We start from the raw sequence: 18,094 nt of genomic DNA on the forward strand, positions 1-18,094 counted from the left end.
TCAAGTTTATTGAATGATAAAGAAATTGTTTATTGAAATAATGGTTTTAAAATGGTTTATTGAATGATAAAGAAAAGAAAGACTTTTAAGGCTGGAGAATTTGCAGTGGGGGTGCCCCTGCTGCACCCCAACTTGGATCCATGGAGGAGAGGTGTGTCAGCCTTCCAGAAACTCCCCCCCCCCTCTTTCCTCCCGTGTGGGAAAGTGGCAGCATGGAAGCCTTCGGCCTAGTATGTAGCTTCCAACGCTGACAAGGGTGTCGGTCAACGTCTGGAGAGATCTCCACCTGTAATGAAAAGACAGAGAACTGGGAGGTCGGATCCTGGAGGGCAAGGGGTGGGGTGGGGGAAGCATGGAAGTTGGGACTCCCTCAATAGTGGAAGATTTGAGGGGGGAGGGTTGGGGCGGGTCTCCTTTGAGAGGTGCCTCCTTGCAGAACTCCATATGATTTGGGTGCTGAGTAGGGGGTTGGACTGGAGCGCCTGGGTCAGGGGGTCTCCAAATTTGGCCACTTTTAAGATTTGCGGACTTCAAGTCCCAGAATGCTCCAACTGAATTCCTGAGTGATTCTCGAAACCACAACTGGTTTCACTGGCAGAGGGGCTGCAGGAGGCTGTTGCGGCCATAAACAGAACCTGGGCAGGCCATGCGCTGCCTTCCCAAGCTCCATTTTCCCTGGCAGAGGGGCTGCAGGAGGCCATCACAGCTGTAAGCGGAGCCTCGATTTATTTTTATTTTATTTTATTAATCGTATTTGTATACCGCCCTATCTCCCGGAGGACTCAGGGCGGTTCACAGGCAAGTAAAAAACATATATGTACAAATTAAGATAACCATTAAAAAACTTATTCTAAAAGCCAAATTATTAAAAAATAGTATAAATATTAAAACCAATTAAAACCACTATAAATTTAAAATCTAGTCCAGTCCTGCGCAGATGAATAAATGTGTTTTAAGCTCACGACGGAAGGTTCGGAGGTCCGGAAGTTGACGGAGTCGATGAGTGATGTGGAGCTGGCCACGTCCACCCTGGCCACGCACCCCCAGCTCACCCAAGGTCAAACTCAACCCTGATGCGGCCCTCAATGAAATCAAGTGTGACTACCCTATTTCTGACAGATGGCAATCCAGCCTGGGTTGTAGGGCACAGGGACCCTTTTTCTGTCCTCTTGGAACCCCGACGGAGAATGATTACCTTGGCAGCTGCTGCATTCACACCCGCGGATAACTGGGAGAACCACGGGCTCCATCTCGCCGCCTGGGCACTGCAGGTTCAGGATGCGCACTGGACTGACCGGATCCAGTCGGTAACTGCAACAGTCACAGACAGTCTCCAGGTAGGGTTCCTGCAAACGACAAACCGGATGAGTCCCAGGAAAGTCTAGGGACATACAAACTTCTTTCGGGAGCCCATCCCCATGGATCTCGGGCGGGTTGAGGGGGTATCTAGGGTTGTCTTACCTCCGGGATGACGTTGGTGTGGGAGGCACAGTGGCCCCTGCAAAATCCCACCTCCACATCCACCAAGAAGCAGCGGCCCTTGGTAATGTTGCGACGTTCAGTGAAGTGTTGGCAGTGCGGGTCAGGTTCGGCTGTCGGGGCAAAGAAAGGGTTACGAGCCTTCCAGAACCCACCAGGGGAGACCGGGCACCCAGGTGGGGAGAGACTGGTGTCAGAATAGGCCAGAATCTCCCAATTGGGGTCCAGGAAGCATCAAGGATCAGACACCCAGGGATTCTGGCCCTTCCCACAAAAGCAGCTGATTTGATCTTTTGGGTGCCCCTCTGGCATTTCCACTGCAGAGCAAAAATGCCTGTCTCTCTCCCCCCTCCCTCCCTCCTTTCTCTCCTTCCTTCCTTCCTTTCTTCCTTCCACAACTTGTTTGCTTGCTTCCTTTCTCTCTTTCCTTCTTTCTTTCCTTCCTTCCTTCCTTCATCTTTCTTTCTTTCTTTCTTTCTTTCCTTTTTTCCCTTCCTTTTCCTTCCTTCATTCTTTCCTGCTTTCTTTGTCTTTCTTCCTCCTCCTTCCTTCATCTTTCTTTCTTTCTTTCTCTCTCTCTCTCTCTTTCTTTCTTTCTTTCTTCTTTCTTTCCTTTCTTCCTTCCTTCCTCCCTCCCTTCATCCTTCCTTCCTTCTTTCTTTTTCTTTCTCTCTCTCTCTCTCTCTTTCTTTCTCTTTCTTTCTTTCCCTTTCTTCCTTCCTTCCTTCCCTCCCTCCCTCCCTCCCTCCCTTCGTCCTTTCTTCCATCCCATCTCCTACCCCATGCCAGGTCTTCTTCCTTTGGCTGCCCTACAGGGGAGAAGATCTCTCGGCTGCTTCAGAGGGTGGCACCCCCAAATTTCAAGACATCCCCCCTCCTCCAGCATCGAAGCTGGATCTGTCCTTCAGCTCCTTCATTGCAGCTGAGGCCGCCTGCTCCCCATAACTGCCCCATGGCTTCCCCCAACCCACATACCGACCGACTCGTTACGGCAGACAGGGCAGCAAGACCCCAGCTCCTGCACTCTGACTTGGCCCTGGGGAGAGAAGAGAAAGGACTAGTTTTATTCCCATTTAGGGAGAGGGTGGCACTTGAACCCAGAGCCGAATTTCAGACCCAGGGCTCCTGATAGAATGACGCTTCTGGGGACAGAAGCCGCAGGCTGGAAGGGGGCTTGTGGGGAGACCGTGATATTCCCACCCCCCAGAAGCTCCTGGAGGTTCCAAGGGACGGGACAGGATGATGGGTCCCTGGGGAGGAAGCACCTCGAAGCAGACGAGAGGCAGGCAGGCGGTCTCGCACAAGGCCTGGCCGTTCACGCAGCGGCAGATTTCGCAGCCGTTATGCCATTCTGCTCCAGCCTGGGACAGAGGGGAAAGCGAGAGAGAGAAAAGGGTGAAGCCGTCCCGTGGAAGGGGGCTGTTTCCCAGGGGACCCTTCTCGAGCCCTGGGCGGATGATAAAGGTTTGAAGGAAGGGGCTGAATAGAAGGATGGATATAAATGGAGGGAGAGATTGGGAGATAATAGATAGATATACGGTTTAGGGGAGGGAGGGAGAGAAAGAGAGAATGATGATGGATAGAGGTAGATGATAGAGAGATAGGAATAGAGAGATAGAAATAGATAAATAAGATAGGTAGGTAGGTAGGTAGGTAGGTAGGTAGGTAGGTAGGTAGGTAGATAGATAGATAGATAGATAGATAGATAGATAGATAGATAGATAGATAGATAGATAGATAGATAGATAGATCAGGAGTGTCAAACTAAGGTCCGGAGACCGGATCTAGCCCATGGAGTGCTTAAATCTGGTCCACAGGGCCACCCTGGAAACAGTGGACTGGCTCACAGGGCTTCTGCCACACGTGGTCCTCCCCAGTTCCGTTTTCACTGGCAGAGGGTTGCATGAGGCATCACAGCTGAAAACAGAGCTTGGAAGCCCGTCTTCGCCAGCAAAGCACCTGGGCCACCACAGGCGTCCCCGACAGGAGTGATGTTGAGGTCAAACACAACCCTGAAGTGGCCCTCAATGAAATTGAGTGACATCCCTGATATACATAGACAGACAGACAGATTCATGATAGAGATGATATGTATGGATAGAGAGAAAGAAAGAGATAGTGTGTGTGTATATGGAGAGAGAGAGAGAGAATACATGATAGAAAGAGAGAGAGAGACATAGGCAGACTGAGAAATAGATAGATGATAAATAGATACAGATAGAGAGAGAGAGAGAGGATGGATGGATGGAGATACGCCACATGCACGGGGTGGGGGGGGGTATCTGAAACTGCTGCACACATCCTCTTGGCACATGGAGTCAAAGTGGCACATAAACTGGACTAAACACTGAGAAGAAGCGTGATGTGCCCAAAGGAAGTGTTACCTAAGGAGAAGGCATCTTTGGTAGTTTACCGCATCAACTGGAGTAACTGTGCAAGCAGTTATGTAGGGGAAACGGCCAAGCAGTTACAGACCAGAGCACATGAGCATGAACTGGCCGTCTGATGCAACGATCAGCACTCCCAGATCTGGACGCATAGGAAGGAGTGCAACCACACATTCAATTCTCAAGAAGCTGAAGTTATTGCCCACGATAGGACTGAAGGAGGAAGGAAGCCTACTAAAAGAAGCCTGGTTCTCCAATGACAATCCCATCAATAGGCCTCAACGCTACCAGGCGTTGAGAAACCTGGGAAGACCCTGCAGGATGAGCAGAGACCAATGGCACACCCGCCCCTGAGTGTGCAGACTCAGCCTGTGGAGGAGGCATCGTCAGCCCTGACCAAAGACAGACTGGGCAGGGCTATCTCAAACCACCACAGATAGGATTAATGAGAAGCAAGGGGGGGGGGGACCACAAGGTCACAGATAAGACAGCAAATTGTGAAGGTTGACAGGCTCACATCATCCCCCACAGACAAGCAGGCTAGGAGGGAGCAAACGGTAGGAATTAAGCCTCCATCAACCAGCATGAGGACAGCCAAAACAACCCAGCTGATTACAAGTGGGAGGCGGCTGGAGGGGCCTATTACTGGCGCAAAGGCCAAATTGATTAATGGCATAGAAAGGCAGAGATCTCTAAAACGGTAGTTTAATACTCTGACAATGTCAGCAGATGGCTGACAAAAGCTTAGTAAAATAATAAAATTTTAATCATTTCAGTTCTGGAGCTGGTAGAATGTTTGTTTTTTGTTTTACAAATATACCTGGAACTAGTATCTTTAGAATAGTTTGATATATATATATAGATAGATAGATAGATAGATAGATAGATAGATAGATAGATAGATAGATAGATAGATAGATAGATAGATAGAAAGAGAGAGAGAGGGAGAGGGAGACAGAAACAGAGATAAATACTCTATATAGAGAGACAATAGGTAGATGAGAGATGAGAGAGAGAGAGAGAGATGGTAGATAGATATGCAGATGACAGAAATGAATGAATGAATGAATGAATAAATGGAGAGATAGAAACAGGGAGAGATAGAAAGATGGAGATGATTGAGAGGATAGACATGGATGGATGAATGGAGAGAGAGAGAGAGGCAGTTAGATGGGAGATGATAGATGGATAGATGGATAGACAGACCAGATCTGGATGGATAGATAGATAAGAGCAGTAGATAGGGTAACAACAACAACAACAACAACAACAGCTATATTGATTTCCCCTGGACTGAGTATCTAAACCTCTCCCACTCTCCCACCTGCCTTTTACTCACCGGGTACATCCGGCCTCCCTCCTCACACTCGCAATGGGCAGCCACCACGCAGTGTCCACTGCCGTTGCGGTAGTACCCAGGCAGACAGGTGCAGTCATACTGTGCCGCCCCCCAGCTGCAGTTTTGGGGAAGCTCCTCATAGATCTGATGGCAGCTGCGTTCACAGGCACTCGGCAGAATGGTGGGGCGGTGGTATTCGCCCTCCGGGCAGGCTGGCACAAGGGAAGAGTCATGCCAAGTGGGTCAGAGCTAAGGAAGACTCCTCTCCCCCCCCTCCCCCTTTGGCAGGCCCAGCACTCACCACACTCCGGGAGAGCACAAGGCACCTGGCGCACCGATGGCCCCTGGCACTCGGCCCCATTGTACATGCGCAGCTGGATCGGGTGGCGCTGGGAGATCTGGTCTCCAAAGCCACAAGTCACAGGGCAGGGGGACCATGGAGACCACTCGGACCAGGCGCAGGGCACTGGAGAAAGGAGAGGCCAAGCGGAACAATGTCGGGGGATAAGACGGGGACACCCCCAGAGGGCATCCGGGCAGAGGAAGGTAGGGATCAATCAGTCAATCAGAAGAGTTGGAAGGGACCTCGGAGGTCATCTAGTCCAGCCCCCTGCTCGAGCAGGAGACCCTTACAGAACCACAGTTGGAAGGGACCTTGCAGGTAGCCTAGTCCAACCCCTTACCCATGAGACGTGTGCTCTCTGCACATGCCCAGAGGTTGCATGAAAAGCCCAGCATTCCAGACTGCTGTAGCAAAAACTCTGTTTTCGCTCTGGCTGCCCCACAGAGACCTCCTTCCACCCTTGAACCCTCTTACCATCACAGTTCTCCTGGGTGCAGGTGAAGACGCCCCTCTGGCAGACACTGCAGGGCCAAAGAAGAGAAGAATCTGTCACCACAGGCTTCTAGTCCTCATGAAGGAGTCACTTTTTCTTATCCCAACCTCCCTCGCAGGATGTTGTGAAGCAAGAAGAGAACGTGGGCAGCCCTCGGCTTAAAACAGTTGATGTAGTGGCCGTTCAACGGGAAAATGGCACGGGACAGTGACCATTTCTCACACTTACGACCGTTGCAGCATCAAAATTCCAATGCTTGGCCACTGACTGATGCTTATGATGGTTTGCAGCGTCCCAGGATATACATGATTCCCCTTTTGCGACTGTCCGATAAGCAAAGGCAATGGGGAAGACGGATGAACTTCCCAGCCACGTGACTCCCTTAAATCTACAGGGATTCCCTTAATAACAGTGGTGGGGAAAGCCATAAAATGGGACAGAATTCGCTGCATTGATGTTTCACAGAAATGTGGAGCTCGATGGCCGAACGACAGGCTGATGGGCACCAGGTTGGGGAAGGCTGGGTGAGTCCAAGACCCTGTGCAAAGCTGGGGTCCCATTTGAGGGGGTGCCTCCATTCGCCTCTTCTGATTGGTTGCCCAACCAGGACCCCCTTCCCGCTTACCAGATGTTGCATTCATGCTGGAAAATAGTGCCCGGCCCATGCTCCTGGGTGCGCTCTTCCTCGGATAAGTTGGCAGCCCAGGGCACGGCAGGTGCTGGGCCGATCACACACCGGCATTCTTCCAGAGGGATGCACAGCACGTCCTGCAGCACCTGTGAGACAGCAGGCTGGGGTTTCTCAGACTTCAACTCCCAGAATTCCCCACTTGAGCAGCCAGTTTCAGAGGTCTGGATTTCAACTCCCAGAGTTCTCTAGTTGGCATTGAAGGCTGGAGAATTTTGGGAGTTGAAGTCCAGACCTCTTAAAGTGTCTAAGGTGGAGAAACATGGCGGTAGATAGAGAGGGGCGGGGCTGTTTGGATGGGAGAGGAAAACACTCACCTGGCCAGGTGGACAGAAGCAGCCAGGCTGGCAGTCTTCTTGCAGGCACTGAATTTCTGGCCACAGATCAGAGCAGGTGTGTGGGCAGATGTTGGCACAAGTGTGGTAGACTTGGGTCCCAGGGCATTCTGGGAAGGAAGGGCAGAGGTGGATGGAGAAGCCCCCACACAGTTGCAGGTAGTTGGGAAGACCCCCTAATCCTAATCCTCTACTCCTACCTTCACCCCGATCCTAAACTCTTACGGCCAAAACCCCCTAACCCTATTCCTAAATCCTTAACCCTACTCCTACCCCTACCTCCAATCCCCTAACCTCCTAACCCCACTCCTACCCTCATCTGAATCCTAAATTCCTATGCCCCGAATAGAATAGAATAGAATAGAAGAGAATTCTTTATTGGCCAATTGTGATTGGACACACAAGGAATTTGTCTTTGGTGCATAAGCTCTCAGTGTACATAAAAGAAAAGATACCTTCATCAAGGTACAACACTTAATGATGGCCATAGGGTACAAATTTAACACTTAATGATACAACACTTAATGATAGTCTAATGTTCTATTCTACCAACCCTAACCCTAAACCTGTACTCCACCCCTCTCTAATCCCCTAACCTTACTCCAACCTGACCCTTAACCTCCTAATCCTAACTAGCCCCCTAATCCCTAACCTTATCCTTCCTCTTACCCCTTAACCTCTAATCTTGATCCTCTAATTTGGAGGTGGATAATTAATATTCCCAAGAGGGCCACATGAGGGCGCTGGTTGACTAAAGAAGAGCAAAAAAAGGACTGCGTGTCAGATCTTCTCCTGCACTCTGCAAATTATTTATGTTCCAATTGAGCTCCCTCCAAAGGGCCAGATGTAGGAGTGTAATATACTCAGGTCTGCTCTAACCCCTAATCCTTACTGTACCTTTCAAGAACCGGTTCGTGCAGGAACTCACCCAGTGTGCAATTCGGCAGGTGGCATATGCGGTGCTGCAGTAGCGGGAAAGGGCAGGGCTCTCCCACAGGGGACAGCAGCTGGCGGTGCCTCTCGGAGACCCCTCCTCCACAGCTGGCACTGCAGGGGCTCCAGGCGGTCCAGTAGCTGAACATGCAGCCAGCTATGGGGAGATGGGGGGGGGGAAGAATGGTTGTAAGTGAAGGGCTACCTACAGAAGAAGGAGGAAGGGAAGGGAGGGAGAGAGAGAGGAAGAAAGGAAGGAAGGAAGGCGGGAGGAATAGGGAGGAAAGGAAGAAAGGACAGAGGAAGGAAGGAGGGAAGGAAGGAAGGAGGAAGAGGGGAAGGAAGGAGGGGAGGGAGGGAGGAAGAAAAGGAAGGAAGTCCTCACCTTATGACTACTGTGGAGCCCAAAATTTCCATTGCTAAGTGAGACAGCTGTCCAACAAGTTTGGCCCCGTTTTACCCAACCTCTCTTGCCACCATTATTAAGTGAATCACTGCTGTTCTTAAGTTAGTCACGCGGTTGTTAAGTGAATCTGGCTTTCCCCCTTGACTCCGCTGGTCAGAAGGTCGCCAAAGGGGACCTTGGGAGCACTGCGACCTTCTTATATCAGTCGGAATTTTGATCACACGATTGTTGTAGATTGTGGCCCTAAGTGTGAAACAGGATCTCTAGTCTCTTTTTTCAGTGCCGTTCGAACAATTACTAAACAAATGGTCATAAATCGAGGATTACCTCCCACCTTGGAAGTAGCAGCCAGGGGTCCCCACCAGAGGGATGGCTGCACCCCGTGTTCCCTCCCCACTAATACAGCCACCCCCCAAAATATCTCACCTGGGCAGGGCTGCGAGTTGCAGCGCGCGGTCCCTTCCATGTATTCAGCCATGCAGGGTGCTCCGTGGAGATTCTCGTGGCACGACCGATGCCTCAGAGTGGTGCCCCCTCCACACGTGGCCGAGCAAGGGCTCCACGCCGACCACTCACCGTAAGATGGGCACTTTTCCTCTGGGCAGGAGAAGGAGCCGTTCTGGCAGGTGCTGGAGGGACAAAAACCAGGCGCCAAAGTCGTAGTATGCCACGAAGGAGTCTTAATTCCTCCCAGCAGAAAACCTGGGGTGCTTTTTGTCACACAATTAGGCAGCGATTATGTTGTACAAAAAAGAAGAATGACCTACGCTGGTTTTAGCACAGAAAAACTGGAGCTCCTGCCCTCCTTAACTGGGGTAGATTGTCCCCCTGTTTTTCAGCACACCAAATATGCCACTAGAGCGAAACAGAACAACGACAGAACAGCAAAATAACAAAAATAACAGAGTAATAGAGTAACAGAGTAATAGAGTAGGGGCCTCTGTGGCTCAGACTGCTAATGCAGTCTGTTATTAACAGCAGCTGCCTGCAATTACTGCAGGTTCAAGCCCCACCAGGCCCAAGGTTGACTCAGCCTTCCATCCTTTATAAGGTAGGTAAAATGAGGACCCAGATTGTTGGGGGGGCAATAAGTTGACTTTGTATATAAATATACAAATAGGATGAAGACTATTGCTAACATAGTGTAAGCTGCCCTGAGTCTTCGGAGAAGGGCGGGATATAAAAGCAAATAAAAAAAAATAAAAATAAGAGAATAACCAAATAACAGAACAACAGAACAAAAGACTGACAGAATAGCAAAATAACAGAATAACAAAACGACAGAACGACAGAAGAGCAGACCAACCAAACAGTAGAGTAGCAGAACGACAGAAAAAGAAAATACAGAATGACAGAATAAGAAATAACACACAATGATAAAGAATAAGAGAACAGCAGAATAACAAAACAACAGAACGACAGAAAAGCAAAGCAACAGAACAGCAGAATAAGAGAATAGTCTTGACACTTGCAGGCAGCCATTCCACCGGTAGAACTGAGAGGGGAGTGGGGGCTGCAACAGCCTCTCCCCCCCCCCCGCATTCCCTGTAAGCTCTCCAGACATTCGGCATCCCGGAGCGAATAAACCAAAATTGCCCTAAAATCCTCCGTCAGCCGAGCCTTTTGCGAGCACAGAACAGGGATCGGAAGGGACCCCGAGGTCTTGTAGTCCGACCCCGCGTTCTCTGATCCCTCACTCACCAGTTGTGGCAATCCAATTCCGCCGACTGGCCGGGGAGAACTTCCACACTGCCGTTCGCCGCGGGGAGACCGCAGCGACAAGCCGGGATCAGCACGCAGGAGCCATCCTGCAAAAGCTGCCCTTCAGGACACCTGCATCCTGGGGAGAGGGAAGGAAAAGTTCGGGGATGACCGGCCGGGAGAGGGAGAGACCACGTGGAGAGGGCCAAATTTCTGAATTAAAGCTAGTCCTTGATTTAAGATTGAGGGGGGGGGGAACCTTACCTTCCTTGCACTGCCCCTGCAGACACTCGACGTGCTCCCAGAGATCCAGGCAAATGCGTGGGCAGTTGTTGGCACAATTCGCATCATAAACTTTGCCCCGGTCCTCGCACGCCTCTCCTGCCCAGGGGGTGGGGATGGAGGAGGGAGAGAAAGAAGCCAATTGGGGGGGGGAGAGTCATTTCCTCGGGAGGGAGGAGTTTGCGGAGGATTTTGAAGTTCATGATTCAATCATCTGCCCCGTTGCTGAATTCTTGGTTATTCTTGCCGGCAGGAATTATAGTTTTCCTCCTCCCTTCTTGCATTTAATCCTCTACAGCTGACTCCATGCTGAGAAAGAACAGCACAGCCATACGGTCCCTTCCTTCCTTCCTCCCTCCATTCTTTCCATTCTTCCTCCATTTCCTTCCTTCCTTCCTCTCTGTTCTTTTTCTTTCTTTCCTTTCTTCTTTCTTCTTTCCTTCCCTCCTCTCTGTTCTTCCTTCCCTTCCCTTCCTTCCCTTTTTTCCTTTTCTGTCCTGTCCTTTCCTTCCCTTTTCCCTTCCTTCCCTTTCCTTCCACCCGTTCTTTCTCCCTCCCTCCCTTCTTTCTATCCTATACTTCCTTCATTTCCTCCCTCCCTTCCTTTGACAGAAGCTGGCAAAGTTATCAGGAGTCAACCATCCACTGTATTAGTCGAAAGGATGTTGGGGGTCCATCTGGGATAAGTTCTGAAGTCTGGGGGTGTATTAGCTATATTTCTTTATTTTATTTATTGATGAGCCACTGGATCATATCAAATGCAGAGTTCCAGAAACAAATTATTACTAAAATTTGAAAATAGCCATTTAAAATGGAATTGGATCAAATACAATATTTTAAGGTACAGATAAAATACGATAAAATTATATTTCGGTGTTACCCCTACAATCTACCTCTATCACTGCAACATATGCCAAATTCAAATGAACCATTTTGCTTAAGTACCATGCTGTATTAAATGTTATTTTCAGATTCTGGCCGCACATAAACTAAGTGGTTTTGATATGGGGATCCCAATGGGTCAGTCGTTTGGTATAGAGACCACGGTCTCTCACCCTCTTATATAGGCAACAATCAAATAGGATGTGAACCAGGTTGGCATATTAGCAGTTGGATGGGAGACCACCAAGAAGAGCTACTGTTATTCAATAGTTTCTCTCATTCTCTCTCTTTCTCCCTCCTCCCTCCCTCTCTCTCTGGCAACTCTTTTTTTTTGTAAAAAGTTTTTTATTTTTCTTATACACATATTCTAAATGTACTTTTTCTTATTCATAGATAATCATAAATATTCTCTCTAAAAAAAGCACAAAAATAAAACTTTTTAATTACCTTTGGAGTTGCTCTTCTACCCTTTCTTTCCCTTCGTTTTAGAACAAACCTTCTTCTTCTCTTTTCCCTCCCTCCTTCTCCTTTCCTACCTTCTTCCTCCTCCTCCTCCTTCCTGATACCTCCTTCCCTTTCCTCTCCCACACTTCTCTTCTCTTTCCCTCACCTTCTCTCCTGCTCTTATCCCCTAACTTATCTTCCTCTCCTTCTCCTTCCTTCCATCCCTCTCTCTCCTTCTCCTCTTCTATCTTACCTTCTATTCCTCTCTTCTTTCTTCCTTCCTTGTTGTATATTATTTCCCTGGTTTGGTATCCGAGCAACTCCAAACTTCTGATAATATATACTTTCTTTTCGATTCCTTTTCTATTTCACCCAATCCTTCATTTCATGGTTGTACATTTATATCTATAATCTTCTCTTCTTCATCCCCCCTTCCCTTTTTCCATCTATTTTGTTGTTCAATAGTTTCTCTCATTCTCTCTCTTTCTCCCTCCTTCCCTCCCTCTCTCTCTGGCAACTCTGAGCCACGTAGGGAAACCAGCCACAGGAGACCCCAACCTCGTTACCTGGACAAGGGGCCATGTTGCAAGTCTCCGACTGGTATCGTAGTCCCTTGCAGCGCAGTTCCGCATCAGAGTGCAAGGCAGCCCGTTGGCGTAGACGGAAACCCCCGCTGCAGGGTGCCCGACAGGGGCTCCACGCCCCCCAGTCGCTCCACAGGCAGAAATCTGGAAGAGACCCATAAGGCTGAGCTGTGAGCACCAAGGGCAATCCCATCCACCCCGTGGAGCCTGAACCCCGGTTTACCTTGGCAGGCCCCGGTCTCATCAATGCAAAGCTGTTGCTGCTCCAGCTCAGCGGTACAAACGCTGTCTGGACCCTTCCAAATTTGGCTGGTCTGCGGATCCAGGCAGAACCGGTAACGAAACTGAATGGAGACCTGGACTGGTGGGGAAGGCCAGGAGGCCTCGGTCTGGGTCAGCAGGGCAGGGAGGGCCCGGGGCCCGAGGGCCACCAGCGGCAAGCAGTCAGAACAGGCTGTCCATGGAGACCAGCTGCTGAGCGGTAGCAGCCCTGAGCAGGAAAAGAGGAGGGAGGGGTGTTTGGGCCCTGAAGAAAGGGTCCCCCAGCTGCCCCCTCTGCTTCCCATCCCGGACCGCTAAGGCTGAGGACCAGCAACTGGATGGCCCACATCTGTGGCGGGCTTACCCAGTTCCTGCCAGCGTGTACAAGACTGCTCTGCAGGTTTCAATCAATGGCTACAGAAGTGTTCTCCCTGGCCAGGAGCAGTCTCTCTGAAGCAGGCTTTTCTTGGCTGAGCGGCGGGCACTTACCTTGGCAATCCTGGCTGCTGCACTGCAGCTCTCCCCCCTGGCACACACTGCGGAGAGAAAAATGGGGCGGGTGAACCCTTCCGAAAGGGTCCCGAGGCTGGCAGCAGGGAGGGTCGGGGGGGGGATTTGGGGACGGGGGTTCCTCTCCATTGTACCCTTCCCCAGTATCAGCATAATGGAATCACGAAAGGGTCCTTGGAGGTCTTCTAGCCCAACCCCCTGCTCAGGCAGGAAAGCCTATACCATTTGAGACAAACTCATTGGACATCCGCACCTCGTACCGAGTGCTAGACATTGCACAGCATCTAGAAGTGGAGGGGTTATTTCCCACTTAAGCCTGCTTGAACTGTGAGTTGGAATAGATGACCTCCAAGGTCCCTTCCAACTCTAGTCATTCTGTTAAGTTACGGGACGGTCCAGTGCCGAATCAGACCCAGCAGGGCTCACTGAATTGTTTCCTCCAACCTCATCAGCCCCATGTTCCTATAACATTTCCCAGCAAGTCAACCCCCACTCCCCTCCCCCATCAGCCCAACTGGCTTTTAAAGATAGACTGCCTCTAAACATGGAACTTCGCCGTTCTGTGCAGGACAGAGTGGAACTGCCAAACTTTTCCCCCATGCCCTCTCATCCCACATCTCCCCTCATCCCCAGACAATTTCCCTCACAGGTAGCAAAATACTTAAGAAGTTTTCAAAGGTCTGAATAAACCAGCTATTTCTCAAACTTGGCCCCTTTAAGTGATGTGGAGTTCCCCAGCCAGCTTAGCTAAGAGGGCTGGGGGATTCTGGGAGTTGAAGTCCACCCCTCTTAAAGAGGCCAGGCGTAGAATCACACCTTTGGGCCAATGCCACTCTGCTTCTATTATTTGATGAAATAACTCTAGGAAGGAGAGAAGTCAGCAATTGTTCCCGGAGCCTTAGGGACTAGAAACTTACTTTTGATGACGTTTTGGTCAGTGGGTGGAGCCTCCCGCCAGTTTTACTACTGGTTCTATAGAACCGGTCCGACCTGGGAGCAACACCACCGCTGATGCAGAGAGCAATGGCAGAAGGATAAGATCTGTATCGGGGGATCCTCCCTTCTCTGTGATTCTGAGATTTGTTGAGGCGTGTTTCCCAAAGGAAACCCCCTGCTCCTTCGTCCCCCACAGAAAACCAAGACTCACCATTTCTTGCAGCCAATCAGAACGGCTTCTCCGGCCGCCATGAAGACGGGGCCCCCTGCCTGGTCGGGGTGGAGGCAAGCGCACTGCGCGGGGGGCACACAGGAACCCCTCTGCTCCAACAGACCCTTCAGGGACACAGAGAGGGGGGGTTTTTCCAGAGACATCTTCTTCTGGGACTCCCGACACTCTTCCCTTCCCTTCCTCCTCCCCTCCCCTCCCCTCCTTCCCTTCCCTTCCCTTCCCTCCCCTTCCCTTCCCTTTCTCCTCCCCTCCCCTCCCCTCCCCTCCTTCCCTTCTCTTCCCTTCCCTTCCCTTCCCTTTGATGCAAACCCCCAGAATGACTGCAGGTACTCCTTAATTTATAACCATTCAAAGTGATAACGGCATTGAAAAAAGTGACCGAGGGCCATTTTTCACACTTATGACCGTCGTAGCATCCTCATGATCACATGATCAAAATTCAGAGCCTTGGCCACTGACTCATATTGTTGCAGTGTCCCAGGGTCACACGATCTCCTTTGGTGACCTTCTGACCGGCGAAATCCATGGGGAAGCCAGATTCACTTAATGGCCGCTGCAGTGATTCACTTAACAACTGGGGCAAGTAAGGTGGTAAAATGGGGCAAAAATCACTTGACAAAGGTCTAGCTTAGCGATGGAAATTACAGAGAATTACCTACACTCAGTGTGGCCCTGAGTATGAGCAGAAAGGGGGGGGTCTGCCCCATGTCCACACTGCTACCCTATGTGGGCAGAAACCCTCTGTGGCCGTCTCCAACCAGCCCTCCCAGCTGGTTGAGGGTGGCAGTTCCACAGGTCAATCTCTCCGGCGCTCACCTGCGGGCAGTAACAACCAGGTAAGCAGCGTGGAATGTCCTTGCACAACTCCGGGTGCTTCAGGGTAGAGCAGTGGCTGTCGCAGGGGGAGCCACATGCCCGGAATTCAAAGGGGGGGTCACAGCTGGACTCTGGAAAAAGACACAGGAAGAAGTTAGCTCAGGAACCGGGGGGGGGGCAGGCGAGGAGGGGGACGCCTGATGAGGAGATAAGTTCTAGTGGCTAAGGCAGCAGGCTAGAAACCAGGTGACCGTGAGTTCTAGTTCTGCCTTAGGTCCAAAAGCCAGTTGGATGACTTCTGGTCAATCACCAGGAGAGTGTGAGTTCTAGTCCCTTCTGGGTGACTTTGGGCCACCCTCTCAGTCTAACCCACCTCACAGGGCTGTTGTTGGGGGGGAAATAGGAGCAGGAATGACTATTAGATATGTGCGCTACCTAGAATCATGTATAAACAGTGATCAAGGCGGGATCAAAATGAAATCAATATTTAATAAGTAAGGGGTGGTTTACGATTATGAGAAGTTAGGAGAAGACAAGAAAGCGGCAGGTTGAAAACAAAACTTCCCGCCAATTGCCGAGGACTGAGGAGGTTGTGGTGGCGCAGCCTCACCTGAACACTGGGAATAATTGCACATCCGGAATTGCCCATCCAGTCCCAGGCACGGTTCCCGGTCAGTTTTCCAGCCTTGCTGGTTCCTGTAGCGCTGCTGCACCAGGAAGCTGCAGGAGCAGTGAGTCCAGACCGTCCAGGGACTCCAGGGACAATCTGGAGGAGAGGCAGGGCAGGGAGGATTGGGACCCAGCCGGGTGCTAGAAGCCGCTGCCTCAGAGGATGGAGCAGCAGGGTGCTCAGAGAATGGCCTTGGGATCGGGAGGCAGAAAGGAACCACGCAGCTTTTAAAAAGGAGATCTGGTGCGCCATTTGTCTGGAATAGTATGGAACTTCCTGCTTGAGCAGGGGGTCAACATTTTCTGCTTGGCAGCCCACCGGAGAAAGTGGGGAGGGAAGGGATGGCTCCATTCAAGTGTCAGGCATGCACACGCTCACACATGAGGCTTCATTTGTGCAAGCGGCGAGCACACCTGCCCGCCACTCACACAACTTGCTCACCACTTGTGCTGCCCCGTTCTGAATGGGCTGCAGCCTTTCACTTCTGTTCTTCTGAAAGGTGAGTTTTAATTTGAGGAAGCGAATGAGAGAAAGTTCCTCTGATCATTCTCAGTCTGCCTTCTTCTCAAATTCTGGAAGATTTCCCATGGCTGAGATTTCTCCTGGTGGATTTCCCTGCCTGGCTTGTAGAGTGTAGAATGCAGTGGCCAACCCTGGCAACACTAAGTTTGCACAAGGCCTCTGAGTGGCTCAGACTGCTAAGACAGTCTGTTATTAACAGCAGCTGCTTGCAATTACTGCAGGTTCAAGCCCCACCAGGCCCAAGGTTGACTCAGCCTTCCATCCTTTATAAGGTAGGTAAAATGAGGACCCAGATTGTTGGGGGAAATTAAGTTGACTTTGTATATAATATACAAATGGATGAAGACTATTGCTTGACACAGTGTAAGCCGTCCCGAGTCTTAGGAGAAGGGCAGGATATAAATGCAAATTAAAAAAAACAAACAAACTAAGACTTGTGGACTTCAACTCTCAAAATTACCCAGCCAGTAATTCCCAGGATCTACAGCAATTCCCATCATCCACGGCCAGTAGGAATCGTGACAGGACAGCCCGCTGGATCAAGGGACCTATGGCATCACAACTGGGCAGTGGTATAGGCTGGAAGCTCCCGGGAAGATGGAGAGCCAGTGGAGATGGCTTTGAGTGGAGATGGTGGGGTACCGTAGCAGATGGCTAGAATTATGATCCTATCATGCCAAAACGGAGTCTTAAAGGATGTCCCTTGTAGGTAATCGCACCCTGTCCCAAATCGCAAGGGATGCTTCTTCCCTACCTCTGCAGGCCTGCAAGTAACAAGCCTCCGTCTCCTGGGGATGGCTGCGCTGGGTGCAAGGACCTCCCTCGGTGCCTGCTGAAGCAGTTGGGCAAACACAGCTCCTGGTACGTGAGGTCAGTCCGGTGCCACAGGACTGCGAGCATGGGCTCCATGCCGACCAGGGACACAGCTCATCTTCTGCGTGAAAATGGGGTGGTGGTGGTACCAAAGGAGCAGAATGGGACAATTCACCACAGCCAACACGCCATGGCTAATTTACCTTGAGACACCTTGCTACGTGACCACCCGCCGCTGGACAATTCAATAAATATGAAAGTTAACTTAGTTTTGACGGAACCATGGCCAACCATAAACAAACAAAAAAAGTCCACCCAGAAATATAAGAGTCACAATAATTTCGACCAAAATGTGGTCACCAATAATAAAAGTAACTGAACGAAACGATGAATACAGCATGGAACTGCCCCTTGGCGAGTTGGCCATGGTGAGTTGTTCTAGACCCACAAAAGAGATTCTGGTTGTTGCGCACGGTTGGTCGTTACTCCCCTGCACGTTGCAGGATTTACACCGCCCCGAGATGTATCTTCCGATACAGAGACTGCAACTGAATTGTTTTAAAGGGATGTACTTATGACTTGAGCAATGCTATCATAAATACTCCTCAGAATTTGCAACTGCCAGCCAGAGTGCCTCAAAGGGCCCAGTGGAGCACTTACCTAGGCAGGATTGGGTGGAGCAGTTCTGGCTCTGGGTGTCGGGGCCCACACAGGGTAAGCCTTGGTTGCGTGGTGGTGGGTTGATGCAGGCGCGAGTTCGGATCTGGATACTGCCGCCACAGGTCACTGGACAGTCGGACCAGGGGGACCAGGGGGTCCATCCACCGTGCACTGCAGGGAGGGAAGGAAGGAAGGAAGGAAGGAAGGAAGGAAGGAAGGAAGGAAAGAAAAGAGAGAAAAGGGAGGGAAAGAAGGAAGGAAGGAAGGAAAAGAGAGAAAAGGGAGGGAAGGAAGGAAGGAAGGAAGGAAGGAAGGAAGGAAGGAAGGAAGGAAAGAAAAGAGAGAAAAGGGAGGGAAAGAAGGAAGGAAGGAAGGAAA

The 18,094-nt window shown here is 50.5% G+C and overlaps 1 protein-coding gene across 1 annotated transcript in view; it reads right to left on the reverse strand.

Moving 5' to 3' along the window:
- The window catches only part of LOC131198296 (SCO-spondin-like), a 139,980-nt gene continuing 121,886 nt past the window's right edge, over window positions 1–18,094 (reverse strand). Inside the window, exons 92-114 of the mRNA XM_058182783.1 lie at window positions 17,717–17,887; window positions 16,998–17,177; window positions 15,662–15,817; window positions 15,052–15,182; window positions 14,215–14,339; window positions 13,047–13,093; window positions 12,728–12,786; window positions 12,520–12,685; window positions 12,279–12,440; window positions 10,369–10,485; window positions 10,105–10,243; window positions 8,830–9,032; window positions 7,993–8,154; window positions 7,047–7,174; window positions 6,667–6,818; window positions 6,023–6,069; window positions 5,507–5,671; window positions 5,206–5,417; window positions 2,745–2,840; window positions 2,455–2,515; window positions 1,462–1,592; window positions 1,196–1,346; window positions 1–286 (exon numbers count right to left, since the gene is read on the reverse strand). Coding sequence (XP_058038766.1) covers window positions 264–286; window positions 1,196–1,346; window positions 1,462–1,592; window positions 2,455–2,515; window positions 2,745–2,840; window positions 5,206–5,417; window positions 5,507–5,671; window positions 6,023–6,069; window positions 6,667–6,818; window positions 7,047–7,174; window positions 7,993–8,154; window positions 8,830–9,032; window positions 10,105–10,243; window positions 10,369–10,485; window positions 12,279–12,440; window positions 12,520–12,685; window positions 12,728–12,786; window positions 13,047–13,093; window positions 14,215–14,339; window positions 15,052–15,182; window positions 15,662–15,817; window positions 16,998–17,177; window positions 17,717–17,887 — 2,984 coding nt within the window. The 3' untranslated portion in view covers window positions 1–263. The remainder of the gene's footprint in view (window positions 287–1,195; window positions 1,347–1,461; window positions 1,593–2,454; window positions 2,516–2,744; window positions 2,841–5,205; window positions 5,418–5,506; window positions 5,672–6,022; window positions 6,070–6,666; window positions 6,819–7,046; window positions 7,175–7,992; window positions 8,155–8,829; window positions 9,033–10,104; window positions 10,244–10,368; window positions 10,486–12,278; window positions 12,441–12,519; window positions 12,686–12,727; window positions 12,787–13,046; window positions 13,094–14,214; window positions 14,340–15,051; window positions 15,183–15,661; window positions 15,818–16,997; window positions 17,178–17,716; window positions 17,888–18,094) is intronic.

This window comes from Ahaetulla prasina, chromosome 4 (genome assembly GCF_028640845.1).
Source record: "Ahaetulla prasina isolate Xishuangbanna chromosome 4, ASM2864084v1, whole genome shotgun sequence".
Taxonomy (NCBI): Eukaryota; Metazoa; Chordata; class Lepidosauria; order Squamata; family Colubridae; genus Ahaetulla; species Ahaetulla prasina.